Source organism: Emydura macquarii, unplaced genomic scaffold, assembly GCF_026122565.2.
Source record: "Emydura macquarii macquarii isolate MOO-44397 ecotype Brisbane River unplaced genomic scaffold, CSIRO-AGI_Emac_v2 contig_1551, whole genome shotgun sequence".
Classification (NCBI taxonomy): Eukaryota; Metazoa; Chordata; order Testudines; family Chelidae; genus Emydura; species Emydura macquarii.
This window is the reverse complement of record NW_027131688.1, coordinates 13136006-13163400: the sequence shown is the minus strand read 5'-3', so window position 1 is coordinate 13163400 and position 27395 is coordinate 13136006. Positions and strand designations below refer to the sequence as shown.

The 27395-nt window shown below is 39.6% G+C and overlaps 1 protein-coding gene across 1 annotated transcript in view; it reads left to right on the top strand.

Annotated features, from left to right (window-relative positions):
- Positions 1-23636, top strand: part of CUNH14orf39 (chromosome unknown C14orf39 homolog) — a 46516-nt gene extending 22880 nt beyond the window's left edge. The window contains exons 6-13 of the mRNA XM_067555183.1: positions 947-1086; positions 1607-1686; positions 15974-16137; positions 18383-18480; positions 19344-19395; positions 19490-19625; positions 21254-21311; positions 22757-23636. Coding sequence (XP_067411284.1) covers positions 947-1086; positions 1607-1686; positions 15974-16137; positions 18383-18480; positions 19344-19395; positions 19490-19625; positions 21254-21311; positions 22757-22959 — 931 coding nt within the window. The 3' untranslated portion in view covers positions 22960-23636. The remainder of the gene's footprint in view (positions 1-946; positions 1087-1606; positions 1687-15973; positions 16138-18382; positions 18481-19343; positions 19396-19489; positions 19626-21253; positions 21312-22756) is intronic.
- Positions 23637-27395: the final 3759 nt, after the last annotated feature.

Genomic DNA, 27395 nt, shown 5'->3' with positions numbered 1-27395 from the left:
TGATTTTTCTTTTAATGATTATCAGTTAAGTCAGAGAGAAGGAAAGGCCATATGATTGCTGTGGATTTTTTCAATGGCATTTTTAGGGTGAAAATATATAACCATCTTGTATGTGAATGAAGTTTAACTCCAAGCTGATTTGAAGGTCTTTATTCCTAAAACTCCACTAAAAACTTTATCTTTGTCATCTTAAAACTCCTTTTGGAAGATTTAGTATCCACTATTGCTACAAGTAGTACCTGTGATTACTATAACCGAAGGAAATTAGAGTAAAAAAGATTCTTCTCTTTTCCTCCAGTTTGTTTATTTTGTTCATTAGACAGTACTTGGTATATGATCACTGCTTAGTCCATTATGCCTCAATCCAGCAAACCAATAAGCATGTGCATAACTTTAAGCATGTGATTAGTCCCATTGACTTCACTGGCATTATTCACTTGCTCAAAAGAAAAATGTGCTTTCATGTGCTTAGTTATTCATGTGCTTAAATGCACAGATAGATCAAGTCAGTTTCTTCTTTTATGTATGTGTTGCTGTGTTGTGTGGATCTTCCAGACAGCAACAGGGAAAAAACTTTTTTTTTTTAATTTGGAAATTTTTATTTCAAATGTACAAAATAATGCAAAGGGGACTTGAGGGCAGGTACCTGAAACTACTTTTATTTTTTTTCTTTTATACTGACAAAATTTCAAGTTGACAGTGTCCCTTTAGTTACGATCAACTCATTGCTGCTTTCAGCTTCTCCTGTCTTCAAGACCTCTTTATGTTTGGTTTGCAAGTTTTAAGAAAAGTTTAAAATTTGATGGATTCCTGTGGCTAAAAGGGTTTGGATCTTCCTTGAAGTGTGGATCTAGGGAAGAAAACACCTTTGAAAACTCCACTTACTTAGAGTAGTCATGTTTTGCTAAATTTCATTTTTTAATTGTTAACTTCATTTTTAATTTAGGTTGTTTGAAGAAATTGGAAATCTACATTTATTACATGGGAAATATCAACAACATAAACCATTACATCTTCCTTGCATTCCTCAGAAATTAGTCCAATCTGTACAGACTTTTAGACTGTCTTTGCAAAGGACAGAAACAGGTGCAGTGGGTGTTCTAATGATAATCTTTCTTTTGTTTTATTTTTTGGGGGGGTGAGGAGTGTGTGGAATTTGGTTAAAAAAGTAAATGAAAATACAGAAACCATAGTAATTTATCTAATCAACAGTCTCTACAATGACTGCTTAATCCAGACTTTCAATTGGAGTTGGACAGTTTACAGCTCTTTGTGCTTTGAAAATCTCCCCCACCTCTGATTCCTGTCTCTTCTCTGCTATAAGGGACATGACAGTATTTTACTCATTTTAGGTAAATCTAGTACACTGTATTGGAAATATATGAAATTTTGCATTGGTGAAATTTGTCAAATACAATAAAAATTAACTGCATACATTAGTTTACAGTAAATTGCCTGGTACTTTCATACTGTGTGATACATTTCTTTTAGCTCCATATTTAATGCAAAGTTGATTAGTTTTATTCACAAGTTCAGTTTAATTATGGCACACTGTGTAAATATAATACTGCTAAAAATGTTAAGTAATGTTTACTGAATAATTTAGGTGGAGAAGAAAGAGACAATTCCATGGACCATTCAGGCATTGCTAGTATTTCCTCGAACCAAGTGGACAATGAAACACAGGTATGCAGTTCTCATCTTGAGAAGGACGAAATGCACCGAAAGTGTTTTATTTGCTTAAATTAAAAGCACTTAAAATATTCCCAGTGCCACTGTATCTTAAAACTAGATAACACAGAGAGTTAGATGGCTCAGGATTCGATAATAGCATAGAGAAGGCTCCTAGGTTGCCATTTCAAATCCAACTCAAATCACTAGTGACTGAATGCTTTTACTCTCTGATGGCCATTATGAAATGAGATCTGTAATCCTTTTAGGCATTCTCCATTGCCCTCTTTTCAAAGTCAGGGTCTATGACCATGCCTTACCCACTCATACATAGTATCCAAGATTTTTAAATGACACCAGGAGACTCACATAGGTGTGTTTAGCAAGTTCTTGGCATCCTAAAACAGGGACATGTTCTTGAATCGCTGAATAATCATCAGTTGATTACCCATAATAAAGAATTTCATAAGGGACTGATGCCTGGATGCATTAGACTCTCCGTGACTGACAGCTCAGTTTTGAAGATCAGACAGGGAAAATAAACCAGGGCCCTATATCTCAAAGGCATAGACAAAGCCTCTCTATACATTTGAAAAACCTATACTTACATTTTGTCTCTCCTCCCCATGCCCAGAAAAACAGTTTTTGTGATATATTGAAATGTATTACAGATTAAAGCACATCCAATAACTGATTTTTATTGAACTAAATATGAAAATAAATAGCAATCAGTAAAATGTACCTAGCATTAATATTTATATTTAGTTGTGAATACAGGCTTTCAATTTGGAAAGCTGCTTATTTTATGTTGCCCCCAAATGTCAAAGTGCTGCTGCAGAATTTAATATTGATAATACATAACTGCAACAGATAATGCATTGAAGCAATTGTCAAAGGAAAAGCTAGACTTGTGGGCAGCTAGATGAGGCTGGCTTTTTGCATTTTGAGAAGAGTGAAAGAGGAGTAGCTTTCAGCACTATAAAGGTGACGGGGTCTCTCTCTTCCCTCCTGTGGCAATTTTCTTACCTGTCATTCTTCCTTCTAGGAGAAAGGAGTATTCCCTGTCTCTCTTTACAGCGAGGGGTACACATGGCTCCTTTCCCTTCTCCTCTTATCAACCCCAGCATTCTCTGTCCCCATAGGGGAGTGGGATTTTCTGTTGGCGCCTTCTTTCAATACAGTCTCAGAAAGCTCTCATACCACTGGAATCCATTGTCTCATGGTATGTCTGTACTGCAAAAAAAGATACGTTCTTAATTCGGGTTAGCTAACTTGGGTTAAAGCAGCAGTGAAGACATGGCAACTCTGCTTTTAACTTGGGTTAGCAGCTCGAGTCAAAGCCTATAGAGGAGCCTGGGATTAAACTAGAGCTGTTAACCTGAGTTAATAGCCAAGTTCCTGTGTCTTCACTGCTATTTTAACCGGAATTAGCTAAACTCCTGGTAACTAACCCTATTTAAGAAAGACATTAACACATGCGTGTATATACACACAATGATCCTGATGTTTTGAGTTTTTCTAAACCAGTCTATAATTCAGTCCTCTGATCCATCTTCTTCACTTCGTGTCAATCCTTCAAGAGCCATGCAAAATATTATTCCAGTAATAGTGTTGATTTCAGGATTTCGTATATGTCTTTACAGCTGAGTGAAATAGCAAATGCTGAATGATTGTTTTTGCTTTGTCACTGGCAGCGAAGGTTTACACTGAATTAGACTATGTGCACTATTGTAGGATTAAGAAATCAGTAAAGTTTTTTTCTGTTCTATAAGTTTTCTCTTCATCAGTTTTCTGTATTTAACAAAGTTAAGTTCCATTTCCATTCTTCCAAACATTAAGATGATTGACGGAATAATTGTGGAACAAAGCAGTTAAACTAGTTTTTTCCCGGGCACAGATTAGTTCCGAATACATATAATACTCATTAAGCCCCTATTTATGGAGAGACTTAACATTAAGCATGTGAATAGCCCTATTGACATAGTTGAGCAAATGTATATGTTTTTGCAGGATTGGAGTCTAAGAGGTCGTGTCTTAATTTAACGCACCATAATAGAACAAAAGGGACTAAGCAGAGAAAAAGTCCAGTTATTTAGTAGAAACACAATATACTGGTACTTAACACAGGATGTACTTGGGACTCACTGTTCACTTAGAATCTAGTACATCAGTTTGGAAAATGACACGTAAATAAAATATTTTAGACAGTAAATCTAGAGATATGCTGAGCCATAAAGATATCCAACCCATGAGTAAGTTAGGTGTATTTTGGCCCCACAGCACTTAGCATCCAAAAAAACACCTGTTCCAGAACTATGAGCTATTTTCTGAAAGATTTATTTAATGATCAGAATATGTAAAAGTCATACATCAGTTGCAGTATAATACTTCACAGGGCAAAAGATGTAGAGATAGGAAACACACAAACTTAGTCATATTCTGCCATCTGTTACACCTGTACAACCTCACTAATTTAAAAACTGTTGCACAGGTGTACCTGATCTTAGAATTTGGCCTATTAACTGTATTCTCCAAAATCCCAAACAGGTGAGATAAGTTGATGAGTGTCCTCTATTTGGTGCTCAGTTCATTTTGTTCTGACCTTTGCAAATAAAAGCCCCCTTAAGCACCTCATAAAGTACAGTATTTCTGCTACATAGGCATTTCATTAGGTTCTTAATGCCAAACTCTGCTATTAAGGCACAGACAAGTGCTATGCACAGCATGTAAGATCACCCCAGGGCGCACTCTGCTGGGCGGTATTAATATTCTGCTTTCTGGAACACACAGGAAGTGCATGCTTGCTGCACCTCACTTTAGGAGGGTGCACACTCACTGGCCTTTAGAGATGGAAGTAGGCAATGGCTCCACTCTCTCCATGGTGTGAAGCAATAACTATCAAGAATGATCTGGGTTTAATAACAGACAAATGTGGGCATGGAACATGAGGCTGCCACAAAGAGATCAGTGGGGTATTAAGAGGTAAATTATAGTATTACTTGAGAGACCAGGAAATATTCCCCTGGATACATTGATAAGGTCATATTGGCAAAAGTGGACATTATTTGGGGAGCCATACTATAGAAAAAATGCTCAACTGAAGGTAATGCAAAAAAAGGCAGCAAAAACAACAATATTTGAATGCTATGACCTATAAATAGAGGTTAAGAGGACTGAGGAAAGGAACAGCCTAAGGAAAAGTCAAAATGTCATTGCTGAAGTAACAATTTTGTAAGTGCCTTCATTTGAAATATTTCCTGTGTTTTAGAAATTTAATGAGACTGCAGGGACTAACAATCAAAAAATTGCCCAAGTTCCATCCATAGCAAGCTTACAAAACCAAATACAATTCAGGTAACTTTTTTTAGTAAACTAGTTTTCATTGCTGAAATTATAGATGAAGATGGATTGTATGGAAATAATTCATATTCAGACAAACAACAGCATTATTTCTCTTTTCTTAGATTGCTAGTTCCTCAGAAGCAAACAACTTGCAAGCAATGGTTTGAAAATGAAGCTACAGTAATAGGTAACAGGCTATTTGAGATTTTTGGATGGAAGGTGCTATCAAAATGAAAGCGTCTCTGAAACATATGACATAGAAAAAAGATAAGAAGCCAAATTTCCATCCTATCATAAATTGGGCCTCCATTTTTGCACCTGCAATTTTGTTACTTGGGCAACTTAGGTTTGTGGGTGCAGTGAGGTACTAAGACATCCAAGTGATTGTAGACACAAATTAGGTGTATATACATGGAACCAGTGCCTGAAACAATAGCCAGAAAGGTGTAAGAAAATGGAAAGTAAAAGGCTGTAAGAAATTAAGTGATTTAGGAGTCAAGAATGGTCAAAGTAAGATCAGATAAATAACTTGTAAAAAGAAGGGAAAATAAACACTAAATGGATAAAAGATACATGAAGGTTTTAGACCTGAAGTTTTTAGCCCAATGGAAACCCACAATAATTAACAAGCATGCATAACAAAACCTAAAGGCTGCCTTTCCATGAGAACAGCACATTCCATATCCCCCCCTCCTCCCCCCCCCGCTTGTGGTGTATTCTCTTATCTGTAAAGATTCCACCCATTCCCCCCTCTGCCAAGGATAGTCAGAAATTCTGTTCAGTCTGTCTTTATCACCCCTGTTCTTTCTGAGAAGAAGAAGGTCTGTATTTGTAAGTAAATAGATAAAAGAAATGTAAATGAATTATTTAAGTGATAAAAAACTGTATATAAGTGATCTTTGTAACACCATAAAGTTGAAGCTGATTTCTCAGACTTCCCGATATCGTAAATAAACCTCTTCAGTATTGTCTGTGTTGTCTGATTCTTGAGAAAAAATCCTTCTTGCTTTACAAAGGCAAAGAAGAATTGGGAGAATAGGTACAGTAACTAGGTTTTTTTTGGTAAAGTATAAGGGAATAAGAATTTATTTGTGGATACATGCAGAACATTTACAAAAATAGAACAGAAATAAGAGAAGCAAGAGAAGAGAACCTATAATTTTAAAATCACAAGTCTTTGGGAGTTTTGGTTTCACTTGGATTTCCATGGTATTGTCAGATTAAATCTTTTTCAGAAGTTGTAGTACAGTTTTGTATATGTGAGGATCTTACCTAGACCTCCCCGTGCTGCCGTGTGGGATCTGGACCCATAATATGTGGGATATTGCAAGTCTCACATTGTAGGTTCTGAAATTTAAGACAAACAGTCTTGTAACATTTCTCATTTCCCTCTATATCTTTTATCTTTCCCATCTTGATTTTTTCCCTATCCCTAGAAATCCCTCCGTCACCCCTCATATGGGTGTGCTGTTCATACTGTTTCCACATCAGCAGGTCTGCTCCTGATCTTGTGTCTGCTTCTAACACTCAGAGAGCAGTGGCATCAATCAGAAGAAACCGAGTAGACCAGGCATTATGATAGCAACCTAAGCCAGTGCTTCTATGACTTTGGAATAAGTGGCAGAATGATGGGAAACTACTTGGAAAATGGCCACAAAGTGGGATTCCATTAAGATTACAGGACATTTGAAAAGCAGTGTCATGAAATTTGAACTGATTTGACCATCCTTATCAAACACTTTGCAGAATCCATAGGACGAATATACAAATTCAACCTCTTCAGTACAAATGTTACCCAAACTAGTGTAAATGGTGGATTCTCTATAACTTTAAGTCTTTAAATCATGATTTGAGGCCTTCAGTAACTCAGCCAAAGGTTAGGAGTCTATTCCAGGAGTGCTTGGACGAGGTTCTGTGGCCTGCAATGTGCAGGAGTTCAGACTATGGTGCTCATGATGGCCCCTTCTGGCCTTAAAGTCTATGAGTCTGTGAATAGCAATGTAAAGTTAATAAACTTTTTTCAAGTACCTTTTTCCCACTTCACATTTCTTATTTAGCTACAAGAACTATCTGTTTATAAGAAATGCTATTTGTTATTTGTGATACAAACAATGCCAACTTCTTTGTACAGGTAACAAAAATGCTGAATGTGGAGATAAGGGAGCAGCAAGTAAGTCAAAGGATTCTGCATATATAGCTCAAGTAAGTTAAGCATTTTTCTTGTTTAACTAGTTATTTTATTTAGACTAATGAGATTACTCTGATCAAAATCAGACTATTGGCAAGAACAAGGAGAGAAAGATTTGGTCCTAGTTTTTTATGGCCTTAAGTACAATCATTTTTCTGCATGTTGAAGACTTTTTTTTTTTTCAATATTAAAATTATATTTTCCTCCAATATCCAAGTCACCACTAAAGATAGCTTAAATTCACTGCACATCCACCAAGATATGATAGTTTTTAAATTAATATACTAATGATACTTGTAAAAAGTAGAGCTTTCTGTCGGGGCAAGAAAGTTTTTGGATAGGGGTCAGGTTGCTATGAAATATCATGCATTCTTTTGGCACATTCAGCTTGTTCTTGAATCTAGGACCTCAAAAAAAAAAAAAAAAAAAAAAGAGAGACTTATTTCTATAGTTTTATAAGGGAGGAAAAAACATGGTTACTATAAAATATGAGTGTCCCTGAGATTCTGTTATGTGGCTGATTGGACAAAGGAGTTGTTGCTGTGCTGAAGCAAGCAAGCTTTAGTCTCTTCTTTTGTTTTGCATTATTAAAGATTAGTGCTCCTGGAAGGATTTTTTACTGAAAGCCATAGTATTATTCAGATGGTAGTGAAAATTGTGCATTTTATATATATAAGGTCTCTGAACCTTTCTGTTATCAAATCTTTCTTCAGGAGGCTTGTGATCTTTATGGGTTTTTTGTTGCACAATGAATTCCAAATGAATGAATAAATACATTTTATTAAAAAACCAGGGACTTTGGTTTATTTAAGAAAAGAGTGTTTGATTCAACATTAACTAATGAAATTTTCTGATACATGTTCATGGATTTTGCTATTAAAGTCACTAAATAATTAGAGTGTTACCTAATCTGAACCTATTTTGATTTATTATTAGTATTTGTATTATGGTAGAGATGTGCTACATTCAGATTGACATTGGACTAATAGTTAGTTTGAGAATTAATTGTACCCAGAACGCCATTTCAAATAAGATTGTAGAATGAAGTATAAATTATATTTCCATACAACAGTTGATTTTCCTGCACAATAAAAGAAATTTACCTGTGCGAGGGCAGGTGGTGATACACCCACGTACACTTTTTTTCTTCCTTTTGCTGCATAAAGGAATTCTACAATTCAATTTCTACAGAGGGCTCTACTGGAGGATGTTGAGTGGATGCACTGATTCATCACATACCTCAGGCAGCACTGGCCAATTTTTGGGCTACACTGACTCCTATAGTCCCCCAGCTGAGTGGTGCTTGTGGCAGCTTTCAGCCACCACAACCTCTTCTCAGAGACTTTCCATCTTGGGGCCCCTCTATCTACAATGGCAGAAGTTGGCGGAAGCTCAGGCTAAGCTATCTTATAAAATAAGATTCTAAATATTTTTGTCATTTCTACTTCATTATGTACAGACGTATCTATTATGATAAGTAATAGATCTGTGGCATCTAGAGGCCTCCACTGAGATCAGGCCCTATTTTCCAACCATGCCAGAAGAAAGACAGGAGGCAATGCATGTGGTTTAATTAGATTGCAGCTTTATTTATTTAAAACATCTGGGTGTATGTGGCAGTAAATTGTACAGAGCAGTCGTCATCATTTTCTTAATCATTGGCACATAATCCTCAACCTGGTCCCAGCCATCCCGTTGCTGGCATGCCACCGCCCTCCCCTTGTGTGAGGTAAAAGGGTGCTATAAAAGGAGGTGGCTTATCTCCCCACTGTACCAGACATAGGCACCCCAAATGGGTATTTAGATCTCTTAATGGAGGATTCCCTTCAAATTCTCTTGCAGTCCATTTGTCTGATAACCATATCCTTTCCATAATGAGTACCCTGCACTGGACCTCCACCGTGAGTTTTACTTACTAAGTTGTGACATTATAACTTTTCCCTTCTACCCCAGCCCATGGGGTCCTAGGCCTGCTATGAGGGAGGTGGAAAAGCCCATCCTGCCTCGGCCAATCTCACAGTGAGGGAAGAATTCCTTCCCAGCCTCCAGAAAAAAAGGGTGGCTAGCATGAGGCCCACAGTGGGTCCTGAGGAAACCTGGTCCATATGCAGATTTCATAGATGGGTGCTGCCAGCTCGATCCAGGTAAAAGATGGCTTTTCCAGGGCTGTATGGGGTATAAATACCACCCCCAGATACTCTTCCAGTCAACAGGTCCCCTGACCTGGTCCAGCTCTTTTCTGCTCCTCCCTGCTCTGTACAGGTAAACTTTCTCACCTATCTCCACCTCTGCTATTAGTTGGGTGGGAGACGTTAAAGGGACAACAACCCTTTCCTTCCAGCTAGCTGGACAAGGATGCAGCACATCAAACTCTGATGAGCACATTGTCCTAGGTACTATAAAAACACATAGTAAGAGATGGGTCCTGCCCCGAAGAGCTTACAGTCTAAATACACAAGAGAAACGAAGGGTGGGCAAAGAGACAAATACACAAAGAGATTAAATGACTTGCTTGAAGTCACACAGCAGGTCAGTGGCTAATCTAGATCGCCTGATTCCCAGTCCATTGCTCTGCCCTGTAGCCCATATTACATCCCCTGACTCCTTACAGCCCCTTAACTATGGGGAGTTTGTGGCTTTCTGCTGTATGTATAATCTCTCTCACACACATTAAATATAGCTTTATAAAATTGGTGCAGAGTAGCGTCTCATCAAAGTGAACTGCAATTTTTAGATATTAATTTTTTTTAGAATTACAGGTAAGCCAGAGTGAAACCCTAGCCCTCCCCCATTACCACAAAGCAAAGTAAATAGGTTAAGGTGTAAGTAGGGTGTGGGGTAGCTTTACAGATTTTGCACAGCCTATCTATCATTGATTTCAATGGGAGCAGGATCCAGGACTGTTTTCTCTTGGCCTCATTTGAAGCATACTTCATGGTGGGGTTCTATGTAAAGGTGGTCACCTTTGCCACATGCAGAGCTTACAGAGCCCCTTGCATCCCATCTCTGATTCAAAGGAACTGCCATGTACATGGGCAAATTTCACCCACTCAGAATAATTAGTTTACTCTGATAGAAGATGGCTTAATTACTAAAGTGCTAAATCCTCAGTGGCAATGGACAAGGTTGCTATGGTGAAAAGCAGCCACAGTCTCCATTCCACTAGACATGCTTTAGATCAAATAGGAATTATTTGGGGAAGTTATATTTCCTGTGCTATGCAGGTCAGACTTGGTCCCTTCTGGCCTTAGAACCTATCAATTCCACTGGGGTCTCTGGGAAGAATCAACACAACTTAGAGGAGCAAATAATGCTAATTGTGGAGGAGGTGTGGCCAGGTGGTGGAAGGATGTGCTCATTCAGTGTTCTGTACATACATGTAAAAACAAAAGAATTTGGTTGTTGAACACCAGGACTGCTTCGCTATCACTCCTATAACCGCATTGGTCATTGGGGCTCCATCGTTAATGAACAATCAACCAATTGTCTCCACTCCTGACGATTGTGTGCCAGTGCCTGAGTCTCTGCGTAGTCCATTTCTGTCTATTCTTTTATGTTGTCAGTCCATCTCTTTTTCTGCCTGCCTCTTCTTCTCTTCCCCTGTACTGTCCCTTGGAGGATAATCTTGGATAGGCCAAATGATCTCGTTACATAGCCGTACCACTTCAGCTTGCACTTCTTCACAGTAGTCAGGAGATCTTCATATGACCCAGCACATTGGGTGATGATGTTACAAATCTCTTTAATAGTGACATGGTCGAGGCAGGAGATGCCCAAGATTTTACGGAAGTATCTCATCTACACTGCCTGTATTTTCAGTTCAAGTTCTGCCGTAAGGGTCCATGTCTCGCATGCATACCAAAAAATGGAGATGACCAGTGCGTGCAGCAGTTTCAGTTTGGACTTCAGGGAGATGTTCTTGTTCCTCCAAATTGGCTTTAAGTTTGCCAGTGCTGCTGCTGTTTGTGCAGTTCTTGCAAGAATTTCTGCCTTTGATCCCTCGTCAGTGATGATTGCCCCCAGATACTTGAACTGTTTCACTTTCTCCAGCTCTTGTCCACTAACAGTGATGTGTGCGTTGATTCCATCATGATTGTTTGTCATCAGCTTGTTTTTCTCTGCATTAATTTCCATACTTTGCAGAGGTTTCATCCAATCATTTCACAAGGTTAGCAAGTTCCTCTTCGCTTCCTGACAGTCCATCAATGTCATCAGTGAACTGAAGATTTGAGATTGTTCATCACCTGACACTGTCTGTGCATATGTGATCTTCTAGGGCATTAGTTATTATGCACTCTTAGTAGACGTTGAACAGCATGGGTGAAAGAAGGTAGCCTTTCCAGACTCGAACAGTGGTATAAAACCACTCTCCTATTGTGCCAGTGACAAGAACTACACTGTTGGCCTTGGCATACAGTTGTTTAATGGTAAAAATAAGCTTATGACCAATGTTGTACTTCTTCATGGTTGCCGAGAGAGCTTCGTGCCATACTCTGTCAAATGCCTTCTTGGAGTCAACAAAGACGTGGTAAATGTACTGCTGGTGTTGGAAGTACTTCTCACATAGAACATGAAGATTGAAAATCTGTTCTATGGTACTTCTTCCAGCACAAAAGCCAGCCTGTTCTCCAGCAGTGTTATTCGCCGCTTATGGCTTCAATCTGTTCAATATGACTTTCAGCATCACTATTCTGGGATGTCTAATTAAGCTTATAGTCTGGTAATTTTAACACCGTTGCAGGTTGCCTTTCTTTGGCAGAGTAATGATTAATGACTTTGTCCACGTGGAGGGCCACTCACCAGTCTGCCAGATCTTGTTGCAGATCTTGATGAGTACATCTATTACTCTTTCTCCTCCAAATGTCATCAGTTTGGCTGAGATGTTGTCAATATCTGTAGCCTTTCCATTCTTAAGTGAATTCACAGCTGCCTCCACTTCTTCACACAGTATTGGAAAATCCTCCTCCTCTGTTGAATCTGGGCCATCTAGGATACTAGGATCTCCATTTGTCTGGTGGTTGGACAAATCAAAGCAGTAGTTTGTCCACCTATTGATGATGTCCCATCCTTTTCTGAGACTGTTCTCTTCTTTGTCTTGAACCGAGTTGGCTTTGGTCCGTCTTTCGTTCGTCAGATCTTTTACAACCTGGAAAGCTCTTTTGCTACTTTATTGTTGATGCACTCTTCAATTTTAGAGCATTGTTTTTTGATCCATATCTCCTTGGCCAACTTTATTCCTTTCCTGGTCTCTTTGCCAATCTCTCTGTATTTATCAATTCCCTCAGTGCTGTTCTTATCTCTCTTAAATTCTCTTCTAATATCACACATTTGCAGTATTTGATTTGTGACCCAAGGTTTTATCTTCCTACGGTGTTTCCCAAGGATGTCCATTGCTGCCTTATTCATTATAGTGTTAAAAGTATCGGTCAGTGTTTCTATACCTTCTTCTAGAGCAGGGGTGGGGAACCTCCGGCCCACGGGCCGGATCCGGCCCGCGAAAGAATTTGATCCGGCCCGCGGGCGGGCGGGAAGTGCGCGCCGCCGAAACCCTGCCGCCATCTGCCCATTTTCGGCGGCGGCGGGAGCTCGGAGGCGGTTACTGGCCCACGGCACCCCGCGGACACTGTAAAACCGCGCCGCCGAAAAGGCGGAAACGGCGGCGGCATTTCGGCGGCGAGGGGGTGGAGTCGGCGGCGGCGCGGTTCCGGGGGGGGCGGGCGGTTCCTGCCACTGAACCCCTGCCGCCGTTTGCCCCTTTTCGGCGGCGGCGGGGGGAATTCGGCGGCGGAATCGGCGACATGGCCCGCGAATGAAGGTAGGAATATCAAAATGGCCCTTGGCAGGGAAAAGGTTCCCCACCCCTGTTCTAGAGCAAGCAGAGGGGCAAATTTTCCACCGATCATTGCCTGGAATGACTCTGCAATGCTTCAGTCAATGAGTCTTTCTAAGTCAAACTTGGTTCTGCTGATCTTTGGCTTGATATCTTCCTTAACCGCAGCCAAAAGTTTAGCATCACAAGATCGTGATCACTTCCAATATCAGCACTGGGGAAGCTCCTTATTTTAGCTCTGTTGATCCCAGAATGGAATTGGTTTTGCACCATAATGTAGTAGATCTGGCTGTGGTATAGGCCAGCAGGTGTATGCCACATTGATTGTCTGGATGCTTTATGTGCTGCTAGTGTTTTTGCAAGAACCAGATTGTTGTAGCTGGCAAACTCCAAAAGTCTCAGTCCTCTCTCATTGGTTGCCGCATTACAGAAAGGGCCACAATAATCTTGCCAATCTGCCTGTGTGTCAGTACCCACTTTAGCATTCCACTTTAGCATTGTACAATCAGTATATCTTTCTTGTGTACCTTATTGATGATGTCTTGGAGCTGATTGTAAAAGTCTTCAATTTGCTCATCGTCATAGTCTGTTGTAAAAACAACGAGAGTTCTGTGGCACTTTAAAGACTAACAAATTTAATATTTGCAGACATTTATGCTGTATACAGACTAACACGGCTACCCCTCTGGAAATAGTCTGTTGTAGGGATGTAAACTTGTACCACTGTGATGTTGAACGGTGCTGCCTTTAGACAGATGGAGATAAGCCTACTGGATATTGGGCAGCACCATATTACTGAATTCTTGATATCTTTATGCACAAGAAATCCTACGCCGTTAACATGTTTATCTTCTCCACTGTAGTAGAGTACATGGCCTTCTTCCATTAGTGCCTCTCCAAAGTTCTTTCATCTGACTCTGAGAGTCCTAGGAGGTACCAAATATATTGTTCCATTTCGTACGAGAGTTCTTTCAACCTCCTTATTTGCCTCAGTGTCCTTACGTTCCATGTGGCTATGGTGATGTTATCTCTTCCACGGATCTTCTTTGTTGGAGTTCCATCAGTAATATACTTATCATGTCTGCCTTGATGGGGGACGGATGGAGCAGTCATTGTTAACCTAGGCTACAATTGATCCAGTATGGACATGGTTGATTTGTTCATTATATGGTGTGTCTTGGGCAAATTTCTAACTTGGCAGAACCCATCCCTCTCCAGGCAACCCTCTTTTAGTTGCCTCTTATGACACGCAGGAGGAGCAGTGGGCCTATTCTATCCCCAGGACCCACCGGGGGGCAGGACTGCTTACTTCACTGAAATCACCATGTCCCGGTAAAGGAGTAACCCATATTCAAATACCTATATGCTGACAACCATCCCCCAACCAAGAAATGGTCATCCACAGCTTTCTGAATCCTCAGATTGCACAATCCAGACAAAGGTTGGGGAAAATGAACCTTAACTGTGTTAAACTACTAAAATTGCACTTTGCAACTTTTCATAGTAAAACACTTTGAGTTTTCTGATCAATGCAATTTTTGCCTGAGTAAGGATTGGAGGATTTGGTCCATTAAGAACAGGCAGCAAAGGCCTCTCTATTCATGGGAAAAGAGTTACATTGGGAAAAGCCTCTCTATCTGTTCATGGGAAAAGAGGTCAGTTTTGACTAAATAAGCCAAATCCTGGAGTCCCTAATCAGGCATTGGAACTCAGTGTGTTTGTGCCTTTCCATTTCATAGCCAATGTCCCATACAGTTATCTATACAGTACAATTTTGTAGTTGTTCTAGTTTGCTGTGTCTTCCAAATATAGGATTTCATTTATTGAGGTTCATAAATTCATAGATTCCAAGGACAGAAGGGACCAAGTCTGACCTCCTGCATAACACAGGCCATAGAACTTCCCCAAAATAATTCCTTTTGACTAGACAGAGCATTTTTTTAAAATTCAGTCTTGAATTAAAATTTGCCAAAGATGTAGACTCCACCATGATCCTTGGTAAATTGGTTCAGTGGCTATTTACCCTCACAGTTCAAAGTTTACACCTTATTTTCAGTCTGAATTTGTCTAGCTTCAACTTCCATCCATTGGATCTATGTTTTAAGTTCTATTAAAAGCTCTCATTTTGAGTGCCGCTTGTGGAGAAGTATATCCTTTACAAAAAATATCACCTGTGTCCTGGTTGAGATTTCCTCTTCAGAGTTCAAGTGTCCATTCTCATCTAACCTTTTCTTTGGGAAGAGAGAGTCTCTCAGTGAACTGAAGTATGTTCTCATTGTGATGTCCCCTAATTCCACTAGAGAATACGCAAAGGTTATCTCTTTCCATGGCTACTAAAAGCATTAGGTCCAAACAGTTCTACTATTAGAACTGTAGTGCTCTGTTAGATATGGATAAGGCTCTAAATTCCTATTTTCAGTCACTTTATAAGTTTCCCAAATTTCTTTTTGTGCTGAAATATTTGATATATGGTCTCAATCCAGATGTGATTTTTTTTGTAAACCAAATAGTTTAATATGCAAAGGTAACTATAATGTACACATGTAGTGTTGTTGTAACTTATAGCCGTGTTGGTCCCAGAATATTAGACAGACAAGGTGGGCGAGGTAATATATTTTATTGGACTGACCTGTTGGTGAGAGTGACAAGTTTTCAAGCTCTGTGTAAACTTGAAAGCATGTCTCTCTCATCAGCAGAAGATGGTCCAATAAAAATAAAATATATTACCTCACCTGCCTTGTCTCTCTATAGTGTGCATAGAAATTTTAGCAGTTTATTAAAGTCTTCCCATGTAATTTATGAATATTAAACTTTTTACCCAAACAAAGGAGACAAAAACCTACAGTCAATATATTTATTGATAAAAGGACTATTGACATTTTGTAAAATTTGTAAATGCCATAAGCATGCTTTTTATTATGTTTGACATTTCTTTTTAACAGAATGTACACACAGAATGTTTTATTAAGTCAAGTGAGGATAATCCTGAAGCAGCCGAAGGAAGTAATGAACATTTTCCGCAAACCCCTGAGATGCCTTTATTTATAAGAACACCAGAATCTAGCGGGAAGAAAGCCCAGTTCTCTAAAACTGCCCCATTTGAATTGTAGGCTTTTAATTTTATTGAAATTTTATGAGCCATGTCGTGTTGATGTGCATTGTATAAACATTTTGATCAATTATGCTATGCAAAAATCCCCCCTTTTTTCCTGCAAGACAATACTGAACAGTGTTCAGGTTTTATTTGTTATTATTATAGCAAATGGAATTTTGTTTCAGAGGGACAGTCAGACTGAAGCAGACTTGAAAGAGAACATTTACACATTCAACAGTGTATGGGGCATTTATTCTTTGTTTTTCTTTTCGTGTAATTTGAGGCATTGTTACCTAGATAAGGGCCTTCGCCCCTGCAATCTAGTTTCTTATTCTCCTCGATACCAAAATGAAATCATAATCCTGCATTTATGATCTCACATTCTGTTGCCATGGAAATGATTGGGAAGACACAAATGAGATATTATTTCTTCACTACAAAATCTGCAGGAGAAAAAGGCTAGGAGGAAGATATTTTTTCTCTCTTTAGAAGTATTTGATGACTATGTATTAGCACAGAAAGGAAAAACCGGAAGGAAATAATAAAAGTTAAGAATATATACCATTTAGAAAACGGAGATACAGCAAGCAGGAGCACTTACCATATGGCTGCTTTAGGGATGCAACTGCTTCACTCTGCCATGTTTAATGGACCACCCCTTGAAAGGCATGGTAGTAAAAAGTTCCTAGAAGAGAGAAACCCTGCTTTATAGAACCATAGAAGATTAGAGTTGGAAGGAACCTCAGGAGGTATCTAGTCCAACCCCCTGCTCAAAGCAGGACCAACTCCAACTAAATCATCCCAACCAGGGCTTTGTCAAGCCACAGCTTAAAAACCTCTAAGGATGGAGAGTCCACCACCCTCCTAGGTAACCCATTCCAGTGCTTCACCATCCTCCTAGTGAAAAAGGTTTTCCTAATATCCAACCTAGACCTCCCCACTGTAACTTGAGACCATTACTCCTAGTTCTGTCATATACTACCACTGAGAACAGCCTAGCTCCATCCTCCCTGGAACCCCCTTTCAGGTAGTTGAAGGCTGCCATCAAATCCCCCCTCATTCTTCTCTTCTACAAACTAAACAAAACCAGTTCCCTCAGCCTCTCCTCATGAGTCATTTGCACCAGCCCCCTAATCATTTTTGTTGCCCTTCGTTGGACTCTCTCCAATTTGTCCACATCCTTTCTGTAGTGGGGGGACCCAAAACTGGACACAGTACTCCAGATCTGGCCTCACCAGTGCCGAATAGAGGGGAATAATCACTTTCCTCAGCTCCTGCTAATACAGCCCAATATGCTGTTATCCTTCTTGGCGATAAGGGCACACTGTTGACTCATACCTAGCTTCCGGTCCACTAAAACCCCCAGGTCTTTTTCTGCGGAACTGCTACCTAGCCAGTCGGTCCCCAGTCTGTAGCAGTTCATGGGATTCTTTCGTCCTAAGTGGAGGACTCTGTACTTGTCCTTGTTGAACCTCATCAGATTTCTTTTGACCCAGTCCTCTAATTTATCTAGGTCACTCTGTATCCTACCCCTGCCCTTCAGCGTATCTACCACTCCCCCAGCTTAATGTCTGCTGCAAATTTGCTGAGGTTGCAATCCATCCCATCCTCCGGGTCATTAATGAAGATGTTGAACAAAACCGGCTCCAGGACCGGCTCCTGGAGCACTGCGCTTGTTACCTAGACAACTAGACTACCCGTTGAGCCTGATGATCTAGCCAGCTTTCTATCCACCTTATAGTCCATTCATCCAACCCATACTTCTTTAACTTGCTGATAAGAAAACTTTGGGAGACAGTATCAAAAGCTTTGCTAAAGTCAAGGTATATCATGTCCACTGCTTTCCCCGTGTCCACAGAGCCAGCCATCTCATCATAGAAGGCAATCAGGTTGGTCAGGCATGACTTAACCTTGGTGAATCCATGCTGACTGTTTCTGATCACCTTTCTCTCTTCCAAGTGCCTCAAAATGGATTACTTGAGGACCTGCTCCGTGATTTTTCCGGGGACTGAGATGAGGCTGACAGGTCTGTAGTTCGCTAGATCCTCCTCCTTCCCTTTTTTGAGGATGGGCACTATATTTACCTTTTTCCAATCATCCGGGACCTCCCCCAGTTGCCACGAGTTTTCAGAGATAATGGCCAGTGGTTCTGCAATCACATCAGTCAACTTCCTCAGCACCCTCAGATGCATTGTATCCGGCCCCATGCACTTGTGCATGTTCAGCCTTTCTAAATGTCCTGAACCTGTTCTTTCAGCCCTGAGGGCTGCTCACCTCCTTCCCATTCTGTGCTGCCCAATGCAGTAGTCTGGAAGCTGACCTTGTGTCTGAAGACCGAGGCAAAAAAAGCATTGAGTACTTCAGCTTTTTCCACATCATCAGTCACTAGGTTGTCTCCCCATTCTGTAAAGGGCCCACACTTTCCCTGATCTTCTTCTTGTTACTAACATACCTGCTTTAGGGGAGGCACTCAGGCAATATTAGACAATATGATGCTCTTTCCCCCTTCTCTACTCCCCTCCACCAAAAAATCACTCACATCCATGGCTTGGCTTGGCTGCACAGTCTTTTTCTGTAGCCCAAAATTGCACTAGCTTCTTTTGCTGCTATATTAGATTATAAATTCATGTCTAATTAGCTCTCCAGCACACTAAATCTTTTTCAGCATTACTGCTTTCCAAATAGCTCTCTTGTTGAGAATTTGTGTATATGAGATTGTATTTTTTTTGTTTTGATTTTTTTCCTCCAATTTCTTGTCACACATTTGTAAGAAATTGGAATATTTCCCCTGGTATGAAAGTCCTTCTGTTTAGCAATGTTTTCGCAACATATTATTGATTTAGGTGTTACACCATTTATCTGTAAATAAGAACCAATATTTGATCTTTTGCTCTGACTGGCTGCAATGAGCTCACGCTGCTTCTCCTGGTGGGGAAAAACTCCATAGACAAGGGTTATTTATGACTATGGGAAACATTCAACGGATGAACATTTTTAAAAATCTAATGCAACAGTTGCCGGACTGAGTGATTTTTCTTTCTTAAGCTCCTTGCTTGAGGAATTGGTTGGGGGGAGAAACATGTGACATGCTTAGGAAAATACTGTTACCTGCTTTGTGCTACAGTAAGCAAGTCTTTGTGTAAGGGCTAGGAACTAATGACAAATAGAGAAAAGTAAAACAAGCAGCTTGGTTCTGATTGCACGTATATGTAAATCAGGATTAACTCTGTTAAAGTCAATGAAGTTACACCAGTGTACAACCATTGTGAGGTTAGAATCAAACCCAGTATACTTAAGGGTCTTCTATTATAACTCTCAATAGAAAATGCTTTCTTAGAATGTTTCTTCCTTTTTTGCATTACAGAAGACATAATTTAGGTTGTGAAGGACAAGAACCAAAATCGCCTGCTTTTTCTTTTCTTATGTCCTGTACCCAGAAGTCACCTGGCTTTAATTTATTTGACTCTTCTGTATTCGGAGCAGAAAATTCATCAGACCAGGTAACATTGAAACTTAAGGATATGATCATTTGATTGTCACAAAGTGAAATATTCTCAGAAAACTTGGCTGATTGTGCAGAAGATTTCCAGCAGCCTTCGTGTTCGCTTACATTGTCACTTGTTTGTTAGCTTGTTCGCTTTTATAAAATATATCCTTTGGCAGTGCTTTTCCACTGCTAATCTCAGTAAGAGAATTGCTGAGCAGGTATAATTTTTTCTCACTGGGGCAGACCCTTGTGCATTTGGTAGAATGGAAGGCATCAGGGCTTGGATTTTCAAAGGTATTTAGGTGCCTATCTCTGTTGGGAATAAGGATCTGGGCTAAGGAGCCTTCTCCCACTTCTGGCTCCTAAACAGGGGAAAGAGGGGATTGTTCCATTACTCTTCCCTCCCTCCAACCTTCACTGTTGGATTTTCCTCTACAGGGCATAGCTCCAGTGCCAGCCTATGCTGCTGTTTAGAGATTTCCCAAGCAGCAGCAGAATATAATTGTTTGATTCTTATCAACTTGAAAAACAGCAGTGAAAACTGACAGGACTTTGCAGATACAAGCAAACAAGGCATTAGTAACACTCAGTTCCAGTTTAGAAGGTTTACTTTGCAACCATATATTAGGGTTTTTTAAAAAAAATTACTTTAAAGAAAGCTTAGCTTCTGCAGAAGGTGATATCATTTACAAAGTTTCATAGTCATGCAGAGCAAGTGGATTTTTCAAGCCCTGAATATGAATATAACGTCACCCCAAGTTATATTTTGGTTAAGTTTCTCTACTGTGGTATGGCCCTGTTGTGTAGGCCCATTGCCACGTGTAAGCCTGGCAGATCTGGCCAGGGGCAAGAGGACATGGCTAGAACTCCACCATATGCTTAGGCTGTTCTAAATTGTACTGAGAGCTGAGCCAGCCCCCCCTGCTGCTTCCATGTTTGGGGAATCACAGATGTAGCCTGGAGCTACTTTTGCCTCCCTGTTCCCCATCCTCACACCTCAGCTATGCAGAACATCTGAGGATTGATCCCCATATGTTGTCTGGTCTATAGAACGTTACAGAAGCCATATGGAAAGATTAGTAATTAATCGGAACATCTGTATAAGCTGGTTTACAACAGTAGTGAGTGCCTGTGCTCGAACTTCATTCAACAGAAGAAGATCCTATTACAGCACAACAACATTTTACTGCAATAGCTCTTTACAATGTATTATATAGCTTCATACACCAAAGAGTAAACATATAAAGGCTATCCAGTAATGTGACTGTGGATGCAGTCTTGTGGGTTATTGATTATCTTTATCTAGTCTGTGCCCCACATCACTTTTTTGAATTAAAGGCTGATTGACAAAGACAATATTAGCCCTTTGCAAGAATATGCTGCCGGAATTAAAAGCTGGTCAAAAGTTGATTTTTTGTACTGTAGTTTTACTGGTTACCATGTCAGTGGTTGAAATTTGTTTCTTTAAATATTGATTGAAGAGGTAAAGCACACTATTTCAATGTCTTCAAATGTAACAATGTAACTAAAGTAAAAACTTTAATCATTATGAAATTATGTAAAATATCAATACTTATATCAGTGTTATAGTTTATATTGTTGTTTTCTCATCTGTTAAATATAATGGCTACTATGTTTCAGACAGATGAAAGTTATTCCGCAGGAAATGTAAATCCTATATCACCTCAGAAAGATATTGGTAAGCTTCGAAAGTGAAAAGTACTTTTATATAGCAGTTTATTCTTTTCATATTTATGTAATTGATCATTTAAATACCTGTGGCTCTGTTCAAGGGGAGATCTTTGATTAACAGAAATGTTGTTCAATAATGGCACAATGCTAAAACTGTGACCCTGTAATTTGTGACCCATTGTATATATATATATATCTATTTGGGACAGCACAAAATATGTCCCTGAATATTATAGCAGAGAGCCACAAAGACAGGACAACATTTACATGAAAGAGGAGACAAGAATATGGGGGAGGAAAGAGGGAGGAGGTGGAGGGACAGGGGAAAGATCGGCATTAGGTGTACTTGGAACAAACCATGAGATAGAACACCAAAGTGAAAAGAGCAATTCTGAGAGCTTTGTCACTTGTTAAAAAAACTCATTTCTGTACTCTTAGATGTAAAACAGCCATAGCACAGCTAAATGCCGATGGTTAATGCAAGGCTTCCAGTTCACTGTAATTGCACATTGGGTCTGTTAATAACATTTTGGGCTATCAATGTACGAAGAAATTGTGTATGTTTGGGTATCTTTTTCTAAAGTGCAAGTAATATTTCCATTTTGTTAAATTCTTGGCCCCGACTCTTATCTCACTTCCATCTGTCTAAATCAATGTAAAATTGATGTGAATGAGGAAAATCAGACTCTTTGGTCCAGTCCTTCAACTGATGTAATTTATCATACCTCCACTGAAATCAAAGGAGCTATTCTGATTTATACCCTCTTGTTGGCAGCCTGCCCTCACTGAAGTCAATGGGAGCTTTGTGCCAGGATTTTTTACCCTCTGTCTCTCTCTAACCTCATATTGGGAATTATCATCTCATCTCATTTGGAGCACTAGAGGTTCAAAGGCAGTTTTTATCTGTTTATTCTAAATATAGTGAAGCATGTATATATAACTATATACATATATGAGATACAAGACTCATTTTTATCAAAATTCTGTGGGATTTAACACCCTTTTAAGATTGATTTATTTATGTATTTATTTATTTTTGGTAGGTGTAATAATTTTATGTTATGAAATACAAAACTCAGGTAGTTTAAATAGCAGTGGTTCGCAAAGCATTACATTTTATAACTACTTTGTGAAAGAAGAGATCCTTTTACAGACCACCTCTCTACTGCGTGGGTCTCAAAATATTTCATTCTGTGGACCATCCGGAACGGCTTTATAGAATATCATGAAAAGCTGTAACCAATTAGATACAACTAGCTTTCACTGAATACAGTATCTCAGTAATGGGAGCTCCATTTCTAATGCATGAATAAACATACCATTGTATGATGATATTCAACAGGATGTTAAAATACACTATATTATTTCAGAAATATAGTCTATTGATTGCAATAGTTTTAAAATAAGATTTCATCTAATTTAACATTAATTCAAAGTATGTATTCCCTATAGGAAGCTTATTTGGGAAATTGGAAAGTGAGGATGCATTTACATTTTCCTTTCCGTCAGAGTCTTCTTCTCATACATATGGAGATGGGAAAGATGACTTCAGCTTTCCATTTGCATTTGGACAGGATCAGAGATCATCACATTCTTCCTCTCTGAAAGGTTTTCATTCTTCATCACAAAATAAAAAGCCATTTACATTCTTTTGAATACATTTCTAGACTTCTTTTGAATACTTTTGCTGCTTAGCCTTGACCCTTGTTTTCAGCAACTTAATTCAGCAATTTCACTTCTCTGCGTTATTTAATGTAAGATGACATTACTTACCTGCATCAAGAGCATCTGAATATTGTCCACTAATCATACATGCTCTGAGATGTTTTTTATTTTTTATTTTATCACTTTTAATGATTTAATGTATTGTTTGCATGAAATCTTTTGATAAGCTCTCCTTTAAATTGCACATTTTAACATAAACAGCAAAAATGTCAACAGGCAATAGCACATTCAGTTAATTCAGTACCTTTTACCAAGTATTAAACCTCCAGGTTGAATAAATAAAATCTATTATATCAAAAAATGATGGGTGATGTTCGCGTCACTTATAACAACAGAACATTTGTTGTCAGTGGTATAGTATTTTGTATGGTTTTAGTTAACTCATTTATTGTAAAAAAAAATTACCATTTTACTGCAGCATTAAACAGTGTTTGAATTTGTGTATTGGGTTAAATACAGCGTTCAGAAATTGGCCAGTTGTTTCATTTAAAGTAAAAACATACGTATTTTTTAAATAAACTTGTTTGTCAATTACCGTATGTGGTTTTGTGAGTGAGTGTTTTAGTCAATTTTGTAAAATGAAATAATTCTGTAATTAGAGTATTTGGTATTTTGGCCTGAATGCACAAAAGGAGTCAGGTTCCTAAATCCCAGTTTTGGGACCACTGTAACGCACAGAGCACCCACCTGAACCCCAGAGCAGTTCACACACCCAAGGAAGATAGGCATTCGGCCAACTAGGTCATGTGTGAGGCCTGATTATTAAGTATTTTTCCACAGTGGAACAGTCATTGGGCCAGAAAGAGAGAGAAGGACTCTGTAACCCAGAGAGACCCAGGACCCAGTCCCCAATCCCCCTGCTCCAAACACTATTTTATTATTTTTCCACAGTGGAACAGCTTCAACAGGAAAGACTGAGGCAGCCCTAGATCGGAATATCCCATAGCTCAGTAGTCTGAGCACCCTGCTGAGAAGTGGGAGACCCTTTTTCAAGTCTGTTCTGCCCCTCTGACAGAAAGAGGGGAATCGAACCAGAGTCTCCCCCATCCTAGTTGAATGCTCTAACCACGGAGCTCTAAATAGGGCAGCAGCAGTGCCACCCGCTCCTCCTGTAATCAGATTTTGAATGAGACGTGGTAGGCAGACTCTGAGCACACCTATGGGAGTGGGCCTGGCACACAAGATAGGCATTCATCTGCCTGCTTTCCTGCAGTTTGTAGATGGCTCTGGAACTTGGGCGAAGATCAGCATCCAGACAGCTAGAGTGAGGCAGCAGTGCACATGCCCAGAGGCAGGTAGGTGCTGAGGGAATTTTTACCTGAAAATATAGGCACCGAGTGAGTTTAGATGCTTACAGAGTTCAGTAGCAGTTTTGCGGATCGCAGTGAAGCCTAAAACTGGGATTTTGGTGCCTCTGTGAATTGGGGCTTAAATGGCATATGCCTCATCTGTCTCAGACCTCTCTTTCTGACCCACCATCCAACATGTATTTATCGGGATCACTTACAGTAAGTGTGATGCTTGAGGGAGCTTGGGGCTGCTCATTCTTGGTAGAAAGCTTTGGAATATGCTGCAGCTAGAAAGTCTCTTAAGTCCAATACTGGTTACATTTAGAAAGCCTTGTAAAATGTACCCATTTGTCTAGTTATTCCATAATTGACTCTTGGTTTCCTCTGTCATCCAGTCTGTCAATGTCATTCTTGTCTCTGTCCTTTTAAAGTTGCGTCCCTGGAAGTGGAAGAGTGAGGGGTGGTTTTACAGGATATTAGCCACATACATGGAAATTGTTTCTGCTTCAATGTAAGCAATGTACAGTGCTCCCAGGCACTATGGATATGTCTACACTGCAGTTAGATACCTGAGGCTGGCCCGGGACTGCTGACTTGGACTCACAGGGCTAAGGCTGTGGGGCTGTTTAATTCAGGTGTTCTTGCTTGTGCTACAGCCTGAGATCTGGGACCCTCCCACCTCGCCGGGTCTTAGAGCCCATACCCAAGCCTGAGCCTCACATCTACACTGCAGTTGAACAACCCCTTAGCCTTAGTCCGAGTCAGCTAGTTCGGGCCAGCTGTGGGTTTTTAATTGCAGTGTAGACATGCCCTATGATGAAAAGCACCATAGAAATGCCTGTAATTAATACTGTAGGCCAAATTCTCTGCTGGTGTAAATTGGTATAACTCCATTGACTTCAACGAAACTGTGCCAGTTTACACTGGCTGAGGATCTAACTGTATATTTCAGTTGTTTTTTAAATCTGTCTGTCTCTTTCTGAGCTTCTACTTAGTGTCCATCAGCATAGTATCTAAGCACTCTGAAATATTTTCTTCTGTCCTAAACGAAACATTTAATAAAACTAAGCAGCACATATAAGTCCAACAAAATGTCAAAGTACTTAGATACATTTCTTGTATTTGAATCTATTGAATACAATATGTATATATTATAGAGGAACATTATCCTCTTACTCATCCCCTGCTGTTGGGAGGAAAACTCTGGATGCCTCTCAGTCATCTTTTTCACAGAAAAATACCCACAGAAGAATGTCAGTCTTCAAGTATTTCAACCAGCAATGCCACAAGAGTATTTTCTCATGATATTTACTTCAAAATCAGTTTTTACTGTCCAGAAGAGGCTTCCACTTTGTACAAGCATGTTTGTACCCATCATTTAAAAAAATTAAGTGTAAGAAAGGAGTTAAAAGAAAGTGTAAGAAAAAAAACCCTTTCCCTATCCTCCAGAAATGAGTGAATTGAGTAGTTTTTCCAAAAGAAACCCTTAAAGGGTTTAAAGTTTGTCAAGGGATACCACCTTAAAGTTGGGAATTCATTGTTGCTATTTATTTATAAGGTGTTAGTGTCAAGAGGGTCTGATAACGGGCAAGAGCCCCATGCATTTGATAAATGACAGTCCTTACCCCATGGATCTTACAAACTGTATGAATTTCAAAGCTAAGTGAAGACAACTGGAAAATCTCTGTGTTGTAGTCAAGCAGTCTCCTGGACCTTCTATGCAGCACTTACTTTATAATGTTGTTATATTATGGTGCACTGTACATTTGATACAAGACTAGACACTCACAAAATTGTTTTCACTCAAAATACAGGTTGCCAAAGGAGCAGTCACGATGCATCTTTAGCACAACAAAATGTGTTACATTAACATTCTTTGCTACGAAGTTTTTGCAATGATAAAAAAAAAAATGCTTAAAAATAAATATAGGAGCTCTTGGATTTTACACCAGAGAAAACTTTTAGCTCTGACATAGGAGAACATAATTTGCTTACTCTCAAATAATAGTGTTAGAATTCACAACTGGTTCATTGCTACATTTATTTTTTAATGATAGTGACAAGTCAATACTTTAAGAAAACCACCCCCTCCGGATTCATGCTGTGGTTCTCTGTCACATAATTATTCACTCATTTCATGTGTGAAATGCCCATCAACAGAGAGTTCAGAGAGTCCAAGGGATACAGGACTGAGCTTTAATCTACAATGGTGACTGGGGAGAATGTTAATTGTCAGTAGTGGCGCTCATTGCCATTATCATTCGAGAATATTTTAAAATGCAAAAATATGACCTGACACTTTACGATATCCATCAGCGAATTAAAAGGCTGGTTTCAGTTTCAGCTATTTAAGGGCTGCATGGAAATGCTGCATGTGCCTTACTGGCAAAATCAATCCCCCAGTAAAGAGAGCTTTTGTTTCGGATCTCCTTTTAAGAGTTTGAACATAAGTAAGACGCAACCACATGTTAGAAGCAGCGTCTGAATCTGACTCCTTCCTGGACTCTCAGCCATTAGGGCATGACCAAGGCTCCACCAGTCCTGTCTAGCCTGGGACACTGTTTGCATGTCCTATAGTTGCTAAGGCCCATAAGTTTTCTTTCACTGAGTAATGTTTAATGGAGGAAATCTTTTGGTTGGCGCCTTTTGCATGTCCTTCCAACAGCACAATGACACGCCTGCCATAGCAGATTCTCTGACTTCATTCTTAACATTCCAAATTTTTCCATTGTCTTTTCTGGATAACTTGAGAGCTAACGGGCTGTTGCCCCTCTGACTAATCTCGGCATTCTTTATAAATTGATGCCATTTAACACTGTGACCCAAGAACCTCTCAATGCCCCCTGGCAAGGGGAGGTGCAGCATGATTACAGACATTTCATGTGTGTACATGGGAGTTCACCAAAAAGTGTCATGTGAGGTCTTGAATACAAGCCTGTGTCTTCTGGTAATCACTATCATTGTGAAATGTCTGTACAAATATTATGTAAGGCGTTATGAATAGATACTGAAAATACGTTCTTAAAGTCTGTAGGAACTGGTCATCAGCAGAGGTGAAGAACAGGTTTTTCTATCAG